General features: G+C 44.8%; 1 protein-coding gene across 4 annotated transcripts in view; it reads right to left on the bottom strand.

Moving 5' to 3' along the window:
• Positions 1–19,992, bottom strand: part of LOC135981243 (obscurin-like) — a 35,546-nt gene that overhangs the window by 6,035 nt on the left and 9,519 nt on the right. For all 4 annotated transcript variants that reach the window (XM_065582603.1, XM_065582604.1, XM_065582605.1 and 1 more), the window contains 9 exons: positions 15,915–19,125; positions 12,689–12,799; positions 12,325–12,492; positions 9,928–10,050; positions 6,892–7,062; positions 4,795–4,912; positions 3,297–3,536; positions 1,745–1,968; positions 850–925 (listed from right to left, as the gene is read on the bottom strand). In XM_065582603.1, the coding sequence (XP_065438675.1) occupies positions 850–925; positions 1,745–1,968; positions 3,297–3,536; positions 4,795–4,912; positions 6,892–7,062; positions 9,928–10,050; positions 12,325–12,492; positions 12,689–12,799; positions 15,915–19,125 (4,442 nt within the window). The remainder of the gene's footprint in view (positions 1–849; positions 926–1,744; positions 1,969–3,296; positions 3,537–4,794; positions 4,913–6,891; positions 7,063–9,927; positions 10,051–12,324; positions 12,493–12,688; positions 12,800–15,914; positions 19,126–19,992) is intronic.

Below are 19,992 nucleotides of genomic sequence, written 5' to 3'. Positions count from 1 at the left end.
GGTGTCTTACCATAATCTTATCCTACTTCCTATCTCTCCTACACAGTGGGGTAGTTTGCTCTTGTGCCCTTAATAATGTCTCTTTAAAAAACTGCCAACTCTCCTGAACTCTTTTCCCTTATATTTGCTCCCCACAGGATCTTAACTATCAATTCTCTGAGTTTGGTAAAGTTTACCTTTTTGAAATTCATTATCTTTAGTCTGCTGTTTTCCTTCCTACCATTCCTTAGAATCATGAGCTCTATCATTTCATGATCACTTTCACCCAAGCGGCCTTCCAATTTCAAATTCTCAACCAGTTCCTCCCTGTTTGTCAGAATCAAATCGAGAACAGCCTCTCTCCTAGTAGCTTTCTTCACCTTCTGCAATAAACAGTTGTCTCCAATGCATTCCAAGAACTTATTGGATAATCTGGGCCCTGCTGTGTTCTTTTCCCAACAGATGTCTGAGTAGTTGAAGTCCCCCATCACCACCGAGTCCTTTCGCTTTGGATGATTTTGTTATTTGTTCGAAAAAAGCCTCATCCACCTCTTCTTCCCTGGTTAGTTGGTCTATAGTAGACACCTACCATGACGTCACCCTTGGTTTTTACCCCTTTTATCCTTATCCAGAGACTTTCAACAGGTCTGCCTCCCTCTTCTATCTCAACCTCAGTGCAAATATACACATCTTTGATATACAAGGCAACTCCTCCTCCCTTTTTTCCTGCCTGTCCTTCCTGAACAAGCTATACCCTTCTATACCGATATTCCAGTCATGAATGAACCCAGCACGTTTCTGTGATGCCAATTGTGTCGTCACTGTGACTATTCACTAGTATTTCTAGTTCTTTGCAAGGGAACTACTTACATGATGAAAGCGGTGATGCCGACAGCCCAGATGTCAGTCTGCGAGAGGGCTCCTTGCTCTGACAGCAGTTCTGGAGCTACAAAGGCACAGCGGTGTGAGTGGAGCTGATGCATGACACCCCATGAACATCCTGAGTCATTTAAGAAGCCAAACAAATGGAGGCCTATGAACGCATCTCTAAAAAGCGTTGTCTTTACTAGGTGTATGTTGCCAATCTAGTGCTGTGTTCATTGCTTTTGCCTATGCAGTGACTGCACTGTGTGCATTTGATGGGCATGATTCTCCTCTCACTTACACTGGTGTAAATCAGAAGTAACCCCATTCAAGTTAATAGTTACATTGGTGTAAATCAGAAGGGACTGTGCCCACTATCTGCAGCATGTCCACTGTACACTCACTAGCTCGGCCCCTCCAGGCTCATGGTGAGACATTGTGCTTCACAAGGGTTCTCTCTCATTTTAAATCAACCACCGGGAGATTTAGGAGTTACTAATTCAATTCATTGAATTCAACGGATCAAGCAAGCTGGGAAGGCTGCTGTGTCCACTCAGTTCTACCCACGGCACCAGCCAATCGCAGGCCAGGGCTAGCACACAGGCCGCCTGAATTCACTCCAGCATCATCCAGACCAGGAAATTCAGGGTGAATTCTGGGCACTGCAAAAACATCCAGTTCTATAACCGCCATTATAGCACAAGTGGGAATAATTTAAGAGAATGCAGGCTGACCCCAATTTCCTGTTAGCTGGCAACCAACGGGAGCTTCTGCCAGGCAATGAATGGGAGCATCTTCAAACACATCTGTAAAGTGTCGCTCCCACCATTGTCCCAGTCTGACCTTCCATCTAGCGGGGCCCCAAGGCCATGCTGACGTAGCACTGACATACCGTACTCACCCATGGTTTCTACGTAGTCAATGCACCTATCCATGGTAATGACTCTGTCTGGCGAGTAGAACTGCGCGTTGCCAAAGTCCAGGAGTTTAAGCAGGTTGGGTTCAGTAACGATCATGTTTTCAGACCTCAGATCCAAGTGCAGGATGTGATGTGCGTGGAGGAACTCAACTGCACTGAGGATCTGCCATAGATAGTCTCTGACCTCCACCTCTGAGTAGGATGTCCTGGTAAAGGAAACAGTAAAAATCATAATTTTCCTTCCTGCGTATTTTAACGGCCTGGTCCTGCTTCCACTGAAGTCAATAGGAAAATTCCCATTAAGTCCTAACATGATCAGGAACAACAATACTCAGCTCTTTTCATCAGCTTCAGATACTTCACAAATATTATTCATTAATCCTCACGCGGGGCCGCCCAGAGGATTCAGGGGGCCTGGGGCAAAGCAATTTCGGGGGCCCTTGCCATAAAAAAAAGTTGCAATACTATAGAATACTATATTCTCATGGGGGCCCCTGTGGGGCCCGGGGCAAATTGCCCCACTTGCCCCCCACTCTGGGCAGCCCTGTCCTCACGAAGCTCCACTGGGGGTAGGTAAGTAACTATTGCTATGCCTGTGATACAGATGGAAACCTGAGGCTGAGAAATTAAGTGACTGGGCTACAGAAAGCAACAGAGGGTCCTGTGGCACCTTTTAAGACTAACAGAAGTATTGGGAGCATAAGCTTTCGTGGGTAAGAACCTCACTTCTTCAGATGCAAGAGAAGTGAGGTTCTTACCCACGAAAGCTTATGCTCCCAATACTTCTGTTAGTCTTAAAAGGTGCCACAGGACCCTCTGTTGCTTTTTACGGATTCAGACTAACACGGCTACCCCTCTGATACTGGGCTACAGAGGGAGTCAGTGGCAGAGTGGGATCAGAATACAGCTCCTGTGCTTAGATCAGGGGCTTAGCCCTCTTACTCATAAGATGTCATCTGATCAGTTTTCAGCCAGCAGGGGGAGGCGGAAGGAGAAATGGGAATAGGTGGAAAGGCTGCCTGAACCACGCACAATCCCCATGCCATCTATTGTACATTTACACCTTAAAGGTAGGATTTACGCTCAGCCAGAATGAGCACAGAATTACAGAAGATCAGGGTTGGAAGGGACCTCAGGAGGTCATCTAGTCCACCCCCCTGCTCAAAGCAGGGCCAGTCCCCAACCAATCCTCTTTATGGCCACTCGAGAGCTGGGATTTAACGAGAGGCTCTGGGAATCAAGGCAGCGAACAGACGCATTAAAATAATTGATGCCCTCCATCTCTGGTGGCGGAGGGAAAGAGACTGTGGTGCTCCACAGGTACTGATTTGTGGCTGATCCATGGAAGCCGAAGAGCCGAACGAGTTTCAGGGGAGTACAGGAGGTGTATCACAAGTATAGTACGAGATTAGCCTGGGGGAAAACGTGGGCGGAAGAAGATGCTCCAGAATGAAGAGGTGGGCAAAAATCTACAGTACAGATGCCTTACTAGTTAACCCAGCCTCAAACAAAGCAGGTATGGCGGGATGCGTACCTTTCAGCCAAACAATGGAGTAGCTCTGGCCCCACGCACAATTCCAGGATCAGCACTAGGTGCCGGGGGCTCATGTAGGCTCCTTGCAGCTGAACGATATTTGTGTGATGAAGCTTCCTCAGGACTTGATATTCCTGGAGCACAGCCTGCTTGTCTTCTTGCCGGTAGGGGATAATTTTGGCAGCCTGCGCATTTCCGCTTAATTTTTCCCTGCACTGTCTGACGATGCTGAAACGCCCCCTGGAGCAACAAAAGTACAAGGGCAAGTTAAACTTCTCCTGCTGCTCTTGGAACAAGATAGCCTGAGCCAGGTTCTGCTCTACCTTAGAATCAACAGCATCCTACTGCTTATTTTGCATCCAGACCCTGTGGTGAAAACCATGATCATGCTGGGCTGGTAGGAGAGACCGTAAGTCTGCACCTCCTTAAAGTGAAAGTGTAGGGCTACTTTTAACGGCAGCAGCAAAAGCCTGATTTCTAATGCCTGTGAATAATATCCGCAATGCACAGGTGCAATGACGGGTGTGGTTACACTTGGAGCCGGGGGTATGACCGAGCCAGCATGCTAAAAACAGTGTCGCCGGAGTAGCACAAACGGTGTCAGCATGGGCTAACCATGCTGACTACAAACCTGCCTGAACTCCATGGGTACGTACTCTGCTCACGGCTGCCCATGCTACCCCGGCTACACTACTATTCTAGCGTGCGAGCTCGATGACAGCTAGCACGAATACGTCTCAGTGAACTGGGACTCGCCCCCGAGCTCACAAGCGTAAAGGGAGCCTAAGAGAGAATCCTTTACCAGCTCAGAGGACTGCTGGGCTGTACATGATTGGGCTTCTTAGCAAGAATCCAGTGTTTAGATCCCAAATTTGGATTCAGTGTCTTTTACCTTTTAGGACACTGGCTAATTCCCAGATGTGAAATTCCTTGGGGATAGGCTAATGTTGGGGGCAGCCTCTACAAGGTGATGGGGACTCTTGCCTGGAGTGAGCCCTGACTGGTCCCATCTTCTTCACCCTCCCGCCTCTTGGAAAGCCCCTCTACCACAGTGTGGGGTACAATAAGGACAATGAAATTCTGGTGACCTATGGGTCTGTTACAATTGGTGTCCCGCTATTGGATTTGAATTGCTATGAACCCCACATGCTCAAGGGCGAGCTTTATCCACCTGGAAGGAGTGGGCTCTGCCCTGGTTGGTGAGTACGTGTATGGAGTTAGTGAGCAATGTACACATTTGAGCAGGGTCTGGCTCGGGATTCATTTAATGTTGGCAATATCAAGTCAGACAAGAGGAGGGCAGCCAAGCAATGCCCAGTATCCTGAGGTACTGGAGATGTTTTCATTAAAACAAAGTGGTAAGTGGGCAGGTAACAGGTGGGTGGCTGGTAGGTTTATCAAAGTGACATTTCCGAGTTTTAGGGTCCAAACTGAAGCCGCATGCAGCATTTTCTCCTGAACATCTGAGTGTGTAACTGGGGGTTTCTGGCCTTTATACCTTTTGATCTCTGTTTGGAAGGCGTAGGTTTGCTGGGTTGGAAAAGGCTCTGCTGGTGCCATTATTTCACGCTCACCCTCTGTAGCAGCTGGGAACATCTGCTTTGCAGATTGAAACGCTAGAGGGAAAAAGAGACATGGATGTAGAAGAGAAAACAACACTGGGTTCAGTTCAGATCCTTGCTTTGTCATCCCTGGTTATCTTCTTGACAATAGGGAGGCAGACAGGCAGCTACCATATTTCAGACTCCAGCAGGCACATTTGTGAGATGTCTCACCCTAGAGGCACCAAATCACGTTCTAGTGCAGCGGTTCTCAAACTGTGGGTCAGGACCCCATTTTAATGGGGTTGCCAGAGCTGGCTTGGACTCGCTGGGGCCCAGGGCTGAAACTGAAGCCTGAGCTCCACCATGCGAGGCTGAAGCCTGAGGGTTTCAACCCTGCGTGTTGGGACTCAGATTACAGGCCCCCCGCTTGGGGCTGAAGATCTTGGGCTTCAGTTTTGTCCCCCCCTCCACCGCCCGGATCAGTGGGGCTGGGGTGGGCTCAGGCTTCGGTCCCCACTCCTGGGGTCGTGTAGTCATTTTTATTGTCAGAAGGGGACTGCGGTGCAATGAAGTTTGAGAACCCCTGTTCTAGTGCAAAGAAACACCTTCAGGATTGAACACAGGGCTGCTGACACTGGAGCGGGAGGTATAATGTCCAGCTCGGGTGGACATTCACAGGTTAGCTCTGAACAAGCCAGCACACTAAAATCAGCAGTGTAGCTGCCACGGCACAAGCCACCCCAAGTATGTACCTAGGTCTCTGACAGGATTGCACTCAGGGCAGCTTGCTCGTCATGCCGCTCAAGCTCCAGCAGCTACACTTCTATGTTTAGCGCGCGAGCTCAATCAGAGCTAGCCTGGGTATGTCTAGCTGAGCTGGAAATTCCACCTCCAGCCCCAGTGTAGACATGTCCCATTAAGAGTTTCCTCTGGTCTAGCCTATTACATAGACAGTCAGGTTAGAGGACCAGTGGATCTAATGGAAGAACTTGTTACTCTATCTCACTGCAAATGGCGAGCAATTAGTCTATATTAGCCTAGCTGCTGGTTCTCAACCTGCCACCTGGTCACAGCCCTCAATGAAATGGCAAGACATTGGCTGTGGACTGGTAACCTGCTTCTAACTCCATGTTTCATTTCATCAGCTGAAGCAGATGGTCTTAAGTCACTTGAAATTGGTTCTTCCTGAATATTCCTCTGGAATAGGGAGCATCGTATGCACCATTATGTCACCTTCTTGGAAGCATTGTGTGTATTGGCATAAAGAAATGTGGAGCATGGCTCCGGAGAGATTGAGAGACCACAGTATGAAAATGGTTGGGAATCCCTGGCCTAAGGCAAGCATACAGGGTGAGGATTGGTAAATTACATTGAGATGGGCAGGGCTATTTCTCTGGCGTAGTGGAATCCTTTCAATTGGCGGAAAGAGAAATGATATCCCAGGCAGGCCATTATCTCAATTCTCAGAGGAATGCTTTCAGCTGCTGGGAGAGTCCTTGTCATTTAATGGATTTCTTTAAAAATAAGCAACAATAAAAGCAAAGCATTAAACTATAGAGAAAAAACTATGTTGGGATAAGTTTGACTTAGTGAAATAGCCCAAAATGAACAAAGGGAATTTTACAGAAGCAAACACCAATTCACATCAATTAACTACTGAGTTGAGGCTTGTAGACAGCACCAGGGCCACAGCATTTCAATGGACTTTTCACCACTTCCATAGGTGTACTATTAAGCCCACACGTCACACAACTGAAACACATTACTCTGATTCTGTTCCCTGGCGAGCACCCGAATTAAATGAGCATGTCGGAGAGTCCATTAAGTGGTCTCTCCTGTACAAGGAATCTACAGTTTCAACCCCAGGATGCCAAGACTAGGAGTTCTTACAACTCATCCCGCTGTCAGCTAAGGGACTATCTGTGAACAACAGCACCTAGGATTCAAAACCCTAAAACACACTGGAGGCAATGGAGATGCTCCACTTCCCCTGAAGTACACACGAAGAAGGTGCAATAGTGTAGATGTTCTACCACCACCCAATAGCTTACCTGTTTGGTCTTTTTCACCAATCTTTACTTTGGCAGACGGGCTGCTGTAAGGTCCCATTCCTGCTTTACTGATGCAGGCCGTCCGGAAGGAGTAAACCAAGCCCCTGGAGAGATTACTGGCATAGTAGCAGCAATCAGCCAAGTCAGTAACAAGGGTCTTCCATTCACCGTCTTGTCCAAGCAAAGAGAAACACAGGTTAGCACTTGTTCTAGGGATTATCGGGTGTCTTTTTTGCCGCCAATTACGACTGTTCTGGGAGTACAGAAAATGGGTGGCATATTTAAATGAAGCAGCCGCATAGAAATAGGGCTGAAAGTATAACCTCACATTGCTTTGTCATGTTTGTAGTGACCTCATATTTTCACTTCTGAAGCCAGGTATTTTATATTAGAGCCATGCAACGTTCATTGCAGGGAGTTGGCCGTGAATGCGTTTGTAGTTTCAGTTCATGTAATTTCATATCTATCCTCCCTGAGTTCCACTTTGAGATTTGAGGTTCAAACATGAATCCCAAACTCAAAACAAAATCCGGCTCAAAAAAACGCTGTATTTTACTCCGCTTCATGATGAAAGCAAGCAAAACTGAAAACATCACACAACTATAATTAAGAACTATAAATAAATCCCCAGAATAATTTAAACCTGGGCCCAAGCTCACTCAAGGTTTGTGAAACTCAAATGACCTTTCAAGGACTTCAGTAGGAGTTTTAGATTTGTAATAGAGAGCCCTGTGGCACCTTTAAGATTAACAGATGTATTGGAGCATAAGCTTTTGTGGGTGAATACCCACTTCAATTTGATTTGTGGGTGAATACCCACTTCACCCACGAAAGTTTATGCTCCAATACTTCTGTTAGTCTTAAAGGTGCCACAGGACTCTCTGTTGCTTTTTACAGATCCAGACTAACATGGCTACCCCTCTGACTCTAGATTTGTAATGGAATCCCGATGCGGGTGAGTCTCGTGTGATTCTGAGTTTTGTTGAGAACATTTCACACAACTCTACTTTTTACACATTCCAGTTTGCATACTGAAGTTACACATCGTGTTATATCGTATTGTTGTGTCACCAGGGAAATGGATACACCACAGACCCAGGGTTAGGGAACAACAGGAACAGATTTATTCAGGTATAAACCCTCATAGAGGAACAACTCCCTCCCTAGCTCATGGCTATCCAGAATGAACTACATAGGCAGATACATCCGTGGTTCTCAAACCTATATAACTGCACCCTGCTTCTTTGTGTAGTAGTTTACACACACACCCCGCCATACAAGTACATATACTGATAAAAAAAAGTCAACATGCAACTCTCACTCAACATTAAAAACAGAAAAACATTGATTCAAACAGAGCCATTTAAGTATATAGCAATGTAAATTTTAAGTGAGATACTGCTTACTGTTATCACACTGTTGTTACCAGTGTAATGGGTTTGCCTATTTTTTGGAAGACGGCAATTCCCATCCTGGGTTGGATGCTTGAAACAGCCCTCCAGAGATCCCCTTTTACCTTCCATTAAATGGGCACACCGCGCCGTAGCAAACAGATTAACGTACAGATGGCAATGACTTTGTGCAATGCTGTGCCCGCTTATCAGAAATCCGTCAGAATCACAGCACCATCTAGAGGCCAATACACAGTGCCATCCGAGCACCTGATGTGATTCTGGACAAATCGGCTTTGCTAGTTATTCATTGCTGTGGGCAAAATGTGCGCAGTATGTTTCCCCTCCCCCAAAGCTTCTCATGCCCCCTTCCCCCCAGAATACATTCCACGCCCTCAGGGGGACCCACCCCTCAGTTTGAAAACCTCTAATATCATACACAGATCTAGAGGGAGGCACGTAGGAAAATTGGGCCCAACTACAGCTGGGTGAAATTTTTTGGACGAAACTTTTTTCTGACCAAAAAATGCTGAATGGTGACATCTAAATGTTTCATGACTTTATGTTGATTTTACTGAACTGTTTCAACTGAAAAGAAGCTAAAAAAAATCAGAAAAGGTCAAAACATTTTATTTCAACATTTCAAAATCAAACCTGCTGAGTTTTGTTTAAAACAATTTTGCCTTTCAAAATTTGATTTTGACCATTTTTAAGCATTTTTAATAAAAAATAAAATAAAAAAGTTTTAAAATGGTCAAAACAAAATCATTTTATTTAATTAATGCCAAAACAATGTTTGACCTGAAATTAAATTAAATTACATTTATTTTACTCTACAGTTCTCCCAAAATTTCAAAAATCTTTGCTTTGGGTTGACCCAAAATGATCTTTTCCCCCTGATTTTTTAGAATTGCCAGGTAATCAAAAATCCGTTAGTTGCACAGCTCTAGGCCCAATGTGGTTGTGACCTGTAGGTCCTACTGCAAGATAAATATTTAATATTATTGTTAATAATAGGAACTCAGAGAGGTCAGGCTCTAAAGGCTCTGATCCAAGTCCAGCTGAAGTAAATGGAAAGATTCCCAGTGACTTCAGTGGGCTTTGTATCAGGCTCTGAATGAGTCAGGCAACCCAAATAATATATGATTAGGCCTGGTCTACACTGTGGAGGAGAAGGGGGAGGATCGATCTAAGTTACGCAACTTCAGCTATGTGAATAACGTAGCTGAAGTTGACGTACTTAGATCGACTTACCATGGTGTCTTCACCATGGTGAGTCGACTGCTGCCGCTCCCCTGTCAATTCCGCCTGCGCCTCTCGCGGCGCTGGAGTACAGGAGTCGATGGGAGAGCGCTCAAGGGTCGACTTATCGTGTCTAGACTAGACACAATAAATCGATCCCCACTGGATCGATTGCTGCCCGCCGATCCGGCCAGTAGTGAAGACATACCCTCAAGGTATAACTATCTCTGAATCAAGGAGATTATCATTGCACAGATCTTGTAAAGTCAGATGTCTCTTTAACAGCACCTAGTGCAATGAGGCCTTGATGCAGGACTGTGGCTCCTAGACACTACGATACTACTACTACTAGATAATCATGATAACAATAACGAGAAGTGGAGACTATCAAGTTCTGCTTTACCTTCGCTCTTGCACTGTACAGTATACGTAACCACGGTGTTAGATTCCACAGGTTTCCAGACCACTTGCACTCCATCCTCATACACCTCCACAATATCAGGGGCTGGGGGGCTAGCAAGAACTTCTGTGAGGGAGGCATGCAAAATTAGACAATAGACAGACATGAAGGCTTAGACCCCTCTCCCTCTAACCGATGAGTAATTTTATAGTTGCAGATATTCTTCCATTCCAAACAGCTGATCCCTTTTGGAATGGTAAACTCTGTTTGCCTGATTTCAAACCTATCAAAAACTTGGAAGTTTGACTCAAACTAGAGGAGAGACTCAAACTTAGGAGAGACTCTGAAAAAAGGAGCAGAAAGAATGAACTCAAGGCAAATTACAGCAAGCATGGCAGAAACAAACACAGAGAGACTCTGTATAAGGAGCAGAGATAGAGAAGAGAGAAAAATTCCATGGAAAATATAAACACAATCAGTCAGATGCATGCATGTAAACTCCATCAACTTATCGATAAACTAGGCAAATACAAATTAGATGGGGCTACTATAAGGTGGGTGCATAACTGGCTGGATAACCGTACTCAGAGAGTTGTTATTAATGGTTCCCAATCCTGCTGGAAAGACGTAACAAGTGGGGTTCCGCAGGGGTCTGTTTTGGGACCGGCTCTGTTCAATATCTTCATCAACGACTTAGATATTGGCATAGAAAGTACGCTTATTAAGTTTGCGGATGATACCAAACTGGGAGGGATTGCAACTACTTTGGAGGACAGGGTCATAATTCAAAATGATCTGGACAAATTGGAGAAATGGTCTGAGTTAAACAGGATGAAGTTTAACAAAGACAAATGCAAAGTGCTCCACTTAGGAAGGAAAAATCAATTTCACACATACAGAATGGGAAAAGACTGTCTAGGAGGGAGTACGGCAGAAAGGGATCTAGGGGTTATAGTGGACCACAAGCTAAATATGAGTCAACAGTGTGATGCTGTTGCAAAAAAAGCAAACATGATTCTGGGATGCATTAACAGGTGTGTTGTGAGCAAGACACGAGAAGTCATTCTTCCGCTCTACTCTGCTCTGGTTAGGCCTCAGCTGGAGTATTGTGTCCAGTTCTGGGCGCCGCATTTTAAAAAAGATGTGGAGAAATTGGAAAGGGTCCAAAGAAGAGCAACAAGAATGATTAAAGGTCTTGAGAACATGACCTATGAAGGAAGGCTGAAAGAACTGGGTTTGTTTAGTTTGGAGAAGAGAAGACTGAGAGGGGACATGATAGCAGTTTACAGGTATCTAAAAGGGTGTCATGAGGAGGAGGGAGAGAACTTGTTCACCTTAGCCTCTAAGGATAGAACCAGAAACAATGGGTTTAAACTGCAGCAAGGGAGGTCTAGGTTGGACATTAGGAAAAAGTTCCTAACTGTCAGGGTGGTTAAACACTGGAATAAATTGCCTAGGGAGGTTGTGGAATCTCCGTCTCTGGAGATATTTAAGAGTAGGTTAGATAAATGTCTATCAGGGATGGTCTAGACAGTATTTGGTCCTGCCATGCGGGCAGGGGACTGGACTCGATGACCTCTCGAGGTCCCTTCCAGTCCTATAATCTATGATTCTATGATTCTAACTTCAACAGACTTACATCATGGAAGAATCTGACTCAGTATATACAATGAATACAAGCTATGCATTTGCACCACCCTAGTTCTGGGAGATAGGTGAATTCTTCTGTAGGTAAAAACATGTTTTGGTTGTTTTCTAAAACGGAATCATCCTTGAAAAACCCAGGAGTTTAAAAACGTATGCAAATTTGAACTAGTTTTGTGAACATCAGTTTACTAACCATCAAATTCTATAAGAGCTGCCTATCCTTACTTCTGAATGTCACTTGCTTTCGTTTTTATAATGATCTTACTTGCTAAAAATAAATAAATAAATAAATGGTATTTGTATTTCCAGCCTCTATGTTCCAAGATCTTCCAGTTTCAACCATCTAAATTAAGGTTTTTACACTACGGTCAATGCATCAGCTTTCATCAAGGCACCTTGAAGCATCTGTACTTAGGGTGACCAGATGTCCCGATTTTATAGGGACAGTCCCAATTTTTGGGTCTTTTTCTTATGTAGGCTCCAATTACCCCCCCACCCCCGTCTCGATTTTTCACATTTGCTGTCTGGTCACCCTAGCACTATTGGGTTGTTGAGGCTAAAGAACAAACTGAGAGGGATACATCCCCTTTGCTGCCTTCCCGTCTGGAACTATCTCTGTGAGTTCCCAGAAAATGAAGTATCCCTTAGTGGAAGAAAATCTATAATGCAACGTCTGCTAATTCTGGATATAATCCTTGAGTGGGAGCTGTACAAACCAGGCATCTACTTCCTTGAATTAATTCCTGCTCTTACCTGCCTTCCTTATTACACAGGAGGTGGATGCTGTACCCAGGGAGTTGCTGGCTGCACATGTGTAAATACCAAAATCCTCAGCCGTAACCACCAATATGGTTAAAAGCTGAAAGTTTTTGAGTGTGGCTGAGATCAGTATCCTACTGCTGCTGCGAATGGGCACCCCATCTGTAAGGCAAAAGGAATACGTTCTTAAATTCTACTGAGATGGCTAAAAGTCCCTTCTTTTCCAGAGAAAGACTCCCCTAAATCCACTCCCCTTAACCTTCTCCTGGAACTTAGCTTCTCAATCATCTTTATTGTGCTATTACTCCAGACCCTATTATTAAATTGTCCCAAGTCGTCAAATGAGAGTTTACGTCACCTCTGAACCAGTCAACGTGCAGCGGGAAATGGGCAGACGTTTTGCAGGACAGAGTCACAGACTGCCCCAGGGCAACATCCTGATCCGTGAGCTCTTCTACAAAAGAAGGTGCTGAAAGAAAGAAGGAAAGCAGCATTTCAGACAGATTAAGACAATTACATATGTAAATCACAACAAGCAACATACCAGACAGCATCTTTAATCAGACTGGCTATCAAGGAGCGCCAATAGGGAAAAAACAAACACATTTCTTGCTCTTGTGCTCAGTATGCCGTCCTCCTCTTTTTAGGCCCCAGTGACCACACAGTAATGCGGCAGTTCAAAAAAGAGGTCCTGCACACCATTCAGTCTCTTTTCACTGTGTGCCGGCCCAGACCCTGGGAAGGGACGTTACATTACAAGCAAGCTGCCTAGAGAAGACCCAATAACTTCAGAAGGTAACACAGATATATTAGTGATATGCCGCATACTTTTTCTTTAGTAAGTGTAGCACTTGTAATCAGTTCAACAGCTCTTTGGAAGTACGTTATCGCTTTGATAGGACAGTGATGGGTGCTCTAGAAATTAGCTGATGATAGATAGATAGATAGATAGACAGACGGACAGATACGGAAGTCCTCTCTTTATCCATCAGCAACTATACCATAGGCAGCAATAGCAAAAGTTTCCTCCCTATAGCCTTGCCAAACCTCAAATGTCTCAGGAGACAATTAATGTTAGTCTTCTAGCTAAACTAGAGGACAAGCTAAAAGAGCCAAGAAGGGCTACTGAAAGTCTGAATGTTCATGAAGTCCAGTGAAGGAACTAGAAACTTCTATGACTCTGCTTATTTAAGTCCTGGATTTACCCCTACCCAGCTTGGAGGAACCTTCTGAGTGGCACCTGACCACCACCTTGCCACTTCCAAAATACTGTGTGATTTAAAAGCTCCTAAACAATTCACAGATGAAAAGGCACATCAGGCCCCTCTGAAGCCCTTCTTTAGAAACATAACTTTTGTGGCATTTATGGTCTCCTTGTTCTGTAGTCCACAACCAAACAAACCTTCCATCGGCTTCAATGGCAGTCTTGCCTGAATAAGGAAAGCTGGATTTGGGCTTAGATTTGTAGACATATATTCTGCAAAAGGACATTTAACATTAGATGCCATTTTGCTCTGAAATGTGTTCATCTAAAAAAGCTCTGGAAACCATGGCAGTTATTTTTTCCATCAAAAACAATGATTTTGCATTTCAGGTCAAGACCTACACTTTAAGCATCTGAAAGCCCCACAAGGTGATGGAGTTGCGGCAAAGATGGAACAAAGAGAACTCCTGGAATTCCTGCTAGTGTGTGTAAATTACCAAGGTTTTCCTCTGCACACTTCTTAGGAATCTTGCAAGCTACATCTCTCTCGGTTTCTCAGATACTAGCCTGGTGCAATTATATTCCTCTGTGATATTTCACAATAAAACTAACTGCTAACTCATGCCATAAAGATACCTTTCTCCTTTGTTTTGAGGCTTGATAATTTCATAGATTCTAAGGCCAGAACAGACCATTGTGATCATCTGATCTGACTTCCTGTATAACACAGGCCATAAGAACTTCCCCAAAATAACTACTAGAGCAGATCTTTTAGAAAACATCCAATCTTGATTTAAAAAGTTTAGTGATTGAGAATCCACCATGACCCTTTGTGTATTGTTGCAATGGTTAATTACTCCCAATTTTAAAAACGTATGCCTTATTTCCACTCTGAATTTGTCTAGCTTCAACTTCCAGCCATTGAATCATGTTATCTCTCTCTCTCTCTGCTAGACCGAAGAGCCCATTTATTAAATATTTGTTCCCCATGCAGGTACGTATTGACTATGATCAAGTCACCCCTTAACCTTCTCTTTGTTAAGCTAAATAGACTGAGTTCCTTGAGTCTATCACTATAAAGAATGTTTGCTAATCCTTTAACCATCCTTGTGGCTCTTCTCTGAACCCTCTCCAATTTATCAACATGCTGCTTGAATTGCGGGTACCAGAACTGGACACAGTATTCCAGCAGCAATCGCACCAGTGCTAAACAGAGATAAAATACCCTCTCTACTTCTACTCAAGATTTCCCTGTCTATGCATCCAAGGATGACATTAGCTCTTTTGGCCACAGCGTCGAACTGGGAGCTCATGTTCTCAGAATGAAGGGAATGGATGGATGGATCAATGAAGTCCTGATTTTCTGTTTTAATATCCTGCAGCCCCATTTAGAGACTCTCTTTCTGGTATGTCACTTCCCTGCTTCTCAATGCCTGTTTCAAAGAATTTAATAGTAGAAGCCAGTCTACTAAATCAATGACATTTTAATTGCAGCAAATAATTACAGTCTATTATCTGTGGTTCATGTGATTAGTTTAGCAGTAAAAATGCCATGGAGTTCTTATTAACGAATTGTCAGTTAATACCAAAAGTCATGGCAAGTTTAATAAAAGGCCCTGGGACTAGGATGATATTAAACTGTAGTAGGGTGGATGAGGGCTTGGTGTCTTGGACGGATAGCTCAGAGGTTTGCGCACTGGCCTACTAAACCCAGAGTTGTGAGTTCAATCCTTGAGGGGGCCACTTAGGGATCTGGGGCAAATCAGTACTTGGTCCTGCTAGTGAGAGCAGGGGGCTGGACTTGATGACCTTTCAGGGTCCCTTCCAGGTCTATAAGATAGGTATCTGTGGCAGAAAGACACATTATATGGCACAACCTAGGTGCTGGAAAATCAAGAGTATAGACAGATTCTGGTCTCATTGATATAGGCACAAATCTGGAGCAATTCCACTGACTTCAGTGTAGTCACTTCACATTTACATCAACGTCACTAAGTTCAGAATTGTGCCCCACGTTTTACATTCAGGGCTAGGAGAGGATACCGAATATTGTACTGGAATAAAACACTTCGCCGCAGAGGATGGCGGGAACTCCACCAGACAGTACAGCCGGATCCTATTCCTACCGATGTCCCTGGGTGTTTTGCCACTGGGATCAGGATATGGAGCATTACTCCTCTAGGTAAGTGGAGCGGCTGATGCTATTTCATGCTTAAACCTACCTTAAAGCTTTTAAATTGCATCTGCACTTGATTACTGCACACAAGTCAAATGTATGAACTGATGAATATAAGAAGTGTGGAGGGGAAAGAGGAGAGAGAAGGGGTAACAGAGCCCATTATATTGTTAGGCCCATTTACACCCTCTATGAGATTTTTACCTTCCCTTTGCTCCGGTTCAGGGGCTGGCTTTCCTTTTAGGATTCTTGAAATATGGGCAACAGAAGCTTTTACTTTCTTCTTCAGAGTCTGCTCTACAGACTGCTCCGTTGAGTGCAATCTGCCATAGGGTTTAAAGAGTCCTGGTTTGCTGTGTGTGGAGCTTCTCTGCTTACCACCTGAGTCCTTTTGGGAGCCATACATTAGCTGGGATTCAGTTGTCACATGGCCCTCAGCTCCTTTCCCCATGGGTGGCTCAGAACCTTTCGCCAGCCTTCGAAGGGGTTGCCCTACATCTTCGGAAATGTCCAATAGGTTTTGCCTGGTTTCCCCTGTCGTGGCATCTTGTGAGTTATCTGAAGGGGATTTAATGTCCTCTCTAATGCACAGTCTTTTATACTGAGGCAAATGTTCTTTAGTTGCAGGAGGTAATTTTACCTTTTCACCGAAGGGCATCAATCTTTTACCGGTTGGTCTGGGTGAAGGCTTCTTGACGTTCATAAATTCAAATGGAAAATATACAATGTCGTAGAGATCTGATAGGTTCAAATACGCAGGCTCTACCTCAGATATATCAAATTTTGAAGTCCCACTGCCAATGCTAGGCATCTCTTCTGAGAGGTCTTTAATCTTCACTAAGGAAACTTCAGAGTGTTTGTCAGGTTCCTTGCTATCAGAGCTATGACTAGATCTTTTTCCAGAACCTGAATTATCACACGGGGATATGCTTGCTTTGCTGGCACTAGTGCTTTTGATTGCTAAATCCCCTAGATGTTCACATTCACGAGAAGCCACCTTTTCGTCCTCAGTGAGTATGCTCAACAGGGCTGGCATACTCAACTTATCTTCCGCTGCAGGAATTGGTGCAGCTGATTCTGTAAGATCAGCCCGGTAAATGCCCTCTTCTCTTTTATCCCGTAGCACAAAATGAGTGAGACGTCCGGCGGCTGCGTGGCCAGCTGGACCTTGGTAGAACATCTCCTTTGGAGGGGAGAAGTGCTTCTCACATCCCTCTTGGGTAGAAACGGACTTTGCCAAAACATTCATATCTTCAGACAGACAAACCATCGCTTCAACCAAGTCCTCCAGGACAGCACACTCTGCCTTGCTGTAAACAGAAGGCTTCTGATGTGAATGTTTCTGGCTTTCACCCTCGCCAAGTGAATCAGGGGAAGTCTCTAGAATAGCTAGGCTTTCACTCTCTGGGTCCGCAGATTTCACCTCGCTGCAAACGGAAGGCTCCTGAGATGACTGTTCCTGGCGGTCACTCTCAGAGACTGGAAGCGGGGCAGTTTCTCGTTGTGGAATTGTGAGAATAAATAGGCTTTCACCCTGGAGAACAGCAGACTCCACCTTAAAGCAAACTGACGGCGCCTGACAGGAATGTTCCTGCCTGTCACGGTCACAGTCTGAAACTGGGGCACTTTCTGGTGGTGGTGTTAGAATCACTGGATGTTTGCCCTCCAGAACAGTGGAGGTTGTGCCCAAGTAATCAGAAGGCTTCTGATGTAAGCATCCCTGGGTTTCACCCTGGCAGACTGAAAGTGGAGCAGTTTCTGGTTGTGGAGCTGTTAAAATACTTGGGCTCTCACCCTTACAAGCTGGAATTTGGGCAGTCTCTAGGATAATTGGGCTTTCACCCTGTAGATCAGCAGACTCGGTAGCACTGTGAACAGAAGGCTTTGGCTGCTGATATGCATGTTCTCTTCTTTCACGCTCCTGGGCTGATATTGGGGCTCTCTCTGATTCGGGAACCATCAAAACGGAGCTTTCACCCTGCAGAAGTGAAAACTCTGCACCACTAGGCTTCGGCGTCAGCTTTAAATGCGCCTCACTTTCACACGTGTAAGCTGACACTGGGGCTGTGTCCGGTTGCTGAGCAGTTAGAATCAAGCTTTCACCTTCCAGAGCAGACGGCTCCACATCAATGTCAATGGAAAGTTTTGTCTTTTGATGTAAATGCCCCTCACTTTCACCCTGGTGGGCTGACACTGGGACCTTCTGTGGTTGAGCAGCTAGACCCGGACATCCTTCGTCACCACACTGTGCAGAAGGGACTGGCTGTTCTTCTGAACAATCCTTCCTAGCTTTCCTTGAGTCCTCCTCCATCGAATGCTCCTCAGGCCAAACCTTGCCAGAGTCAGTAGATATGCCATGCTGGCTAGCTAGTCCTGGATAACTCCCCTGTGAAGTTAGATCACAGTCTTCTTCCAGAATGTCTTGCTCCTTGGCTAAACTTATGGCTCTTAGTCTGTAATCATCCAGTGAACGGCTTCTGCTGGACACCTGGAAGGTGTGACGTGACGGTTTCCTAGCAGTATCAAAGGAAGCCGATTTGGTCAGAGGGCCTGTCGCACCTTCTCTGCTTTTTCCATATTCTTCATCACCAGACATTCCTTCTTCTTCTTCTTCCTCCTCCTCCTCTTCTCTCAATTCAAAGTGTTCTAGAAGGGGTTCCCGTAGACCACTCAAGGGTACCTTTAAATACCCTGATTTCCTGAAGGCCCTTCTTGTTCTGTCAAGGTGCCTTCTGTAGTCTCTGCCCGGTGAGACAGGGAGACGTGTAGGAGCCTCAGATGCTTGGCTGTAGAATGTGCTTTTAATGACACTCTGTCTGGGGACACACAAAGGTGGTTTCTCCATTGCATCTCCAGTCTTTACAAGTCTTTCTTTGTCAGGTAATAACGTGCCTGTTTTTTCTTTTGGCGGTGCCACGTCCGATGTATCTAAGGTGGCTGCCTTCGCCAATGAAGGCTGCTCTGCATCACCCTCTTGGGATTGATCTGCTCTTTCATCTTTGAGTTCTGAGCTGACCGCCTCTGCTTTCTGAGCAAAGGCACCTGCCATTAGCACTTTGCTTTCTGTAGGTGGCTTATCACCCAGCTCACTTTTCACTAAAGCATATTTCCGTCTCATGGGTTTTACTGGAGGCACCAAGACCTTGGAATGTTTCTCTTCTGCCGCATAACTTAGAGGTTCTTGATAACTCGGTGCATCGAACACAGACAAGTGCAGTTCTGGTGTAGAGCCAAAGTGCCTTCTCCTGGGGAAGGATGCGTTTTCATTGTCTGAAGAGGAGCCAGTAGTAGTGGAAGAACTACTTTCTTCAACCAGGTGTCGGGAGATGCCTAGCGATGTGTTTTTGTGAGTTCTCTGTAGGATTTCTGGAATGGATCTCATTACCAGTATAGACTTATAGCACATGAGGGAACGCTGAAAAAGGAAAACAAAAATACAACATAACCAAAAAGCAACTTCGTGATGAGAGTGGTGTAAACATGCACAGCAAGAATTACACTATATATCCTCAGAAACATCATACAAATAATAGCTGCATAGCATATTGGCATTATTTCTTTCTGTATTGACAGATTCATTCTGGGCCGAACTCTCCTCTCACTCACTGACTTCAGTGGAAGTATTGCTAACTTACACCTGTGGGAGTGGAGAACCAGGCTGCTGGTTGACATTTTCAAAGCAGTGCAGGGGATTTAGCCACAGGTCCCTTATTTCCATTGTTTCACTGAGTTTCTTAATTAAACATACGAGGCCAGAGCCTTAGGTGAAGTAAAATGGTGTAACTCCACTGTAATCAGTAGAGCTCCGCTGACATATATCAGCAGAGAAGCCAGACCTGGGTGTGCTCCATTATGTTATTATGTACTTCATTGTTTCTTTGGGAACCCTTTTGTTTCTGTATTGCTATTGATTGTAGGCCTTAAAATGAATAAAACATTTAAATACATGTAAATACCCATATTCCACACGTGTTATATAATACAAAGGGGTATCGGGGAATGGCCCGAAGTTCAAAGACTGATTATCAGAGGTTTCCGCTAATAATAATAAGCACCCACATAGTACTTTTAATCTACAAGGTGCTTTACACCTATCAGCTAATGAGCTTATCACAACATACCCTTGAGATAGCCAGTGTTATTCAATTTATGCAAATGGAATACGTGAGGCTGGGAGGTAAGAACTTGTTCCTACTGGCAGAATAAATCAGACTCAGAGAGGAGATCAGCAATCAGAAGTTCCTGAGTCCCAACCCCATCCTCAGATCAATCTTAAGAACAC

Source organism: Chrysemys picta, chromosome 2, assembly GCF_011386835.1.
Source record: "Chrysemys picta bellii isolate R12L10 chromosome 2, ASM1138683v2, whole genome shotgun sequence".
Classification (NCBI taxonomy): domain Eukaryota; kingdom Metazoa; phylum Chordata; order Testudines; family Emydidae; genus Chrysemys; species Chrysemys picta.
The sequence above is the reverse complement of the archived record's forward strand: the minus strand, read 5'-3'. Positions and strand labels throughout refer to the sequence as shown.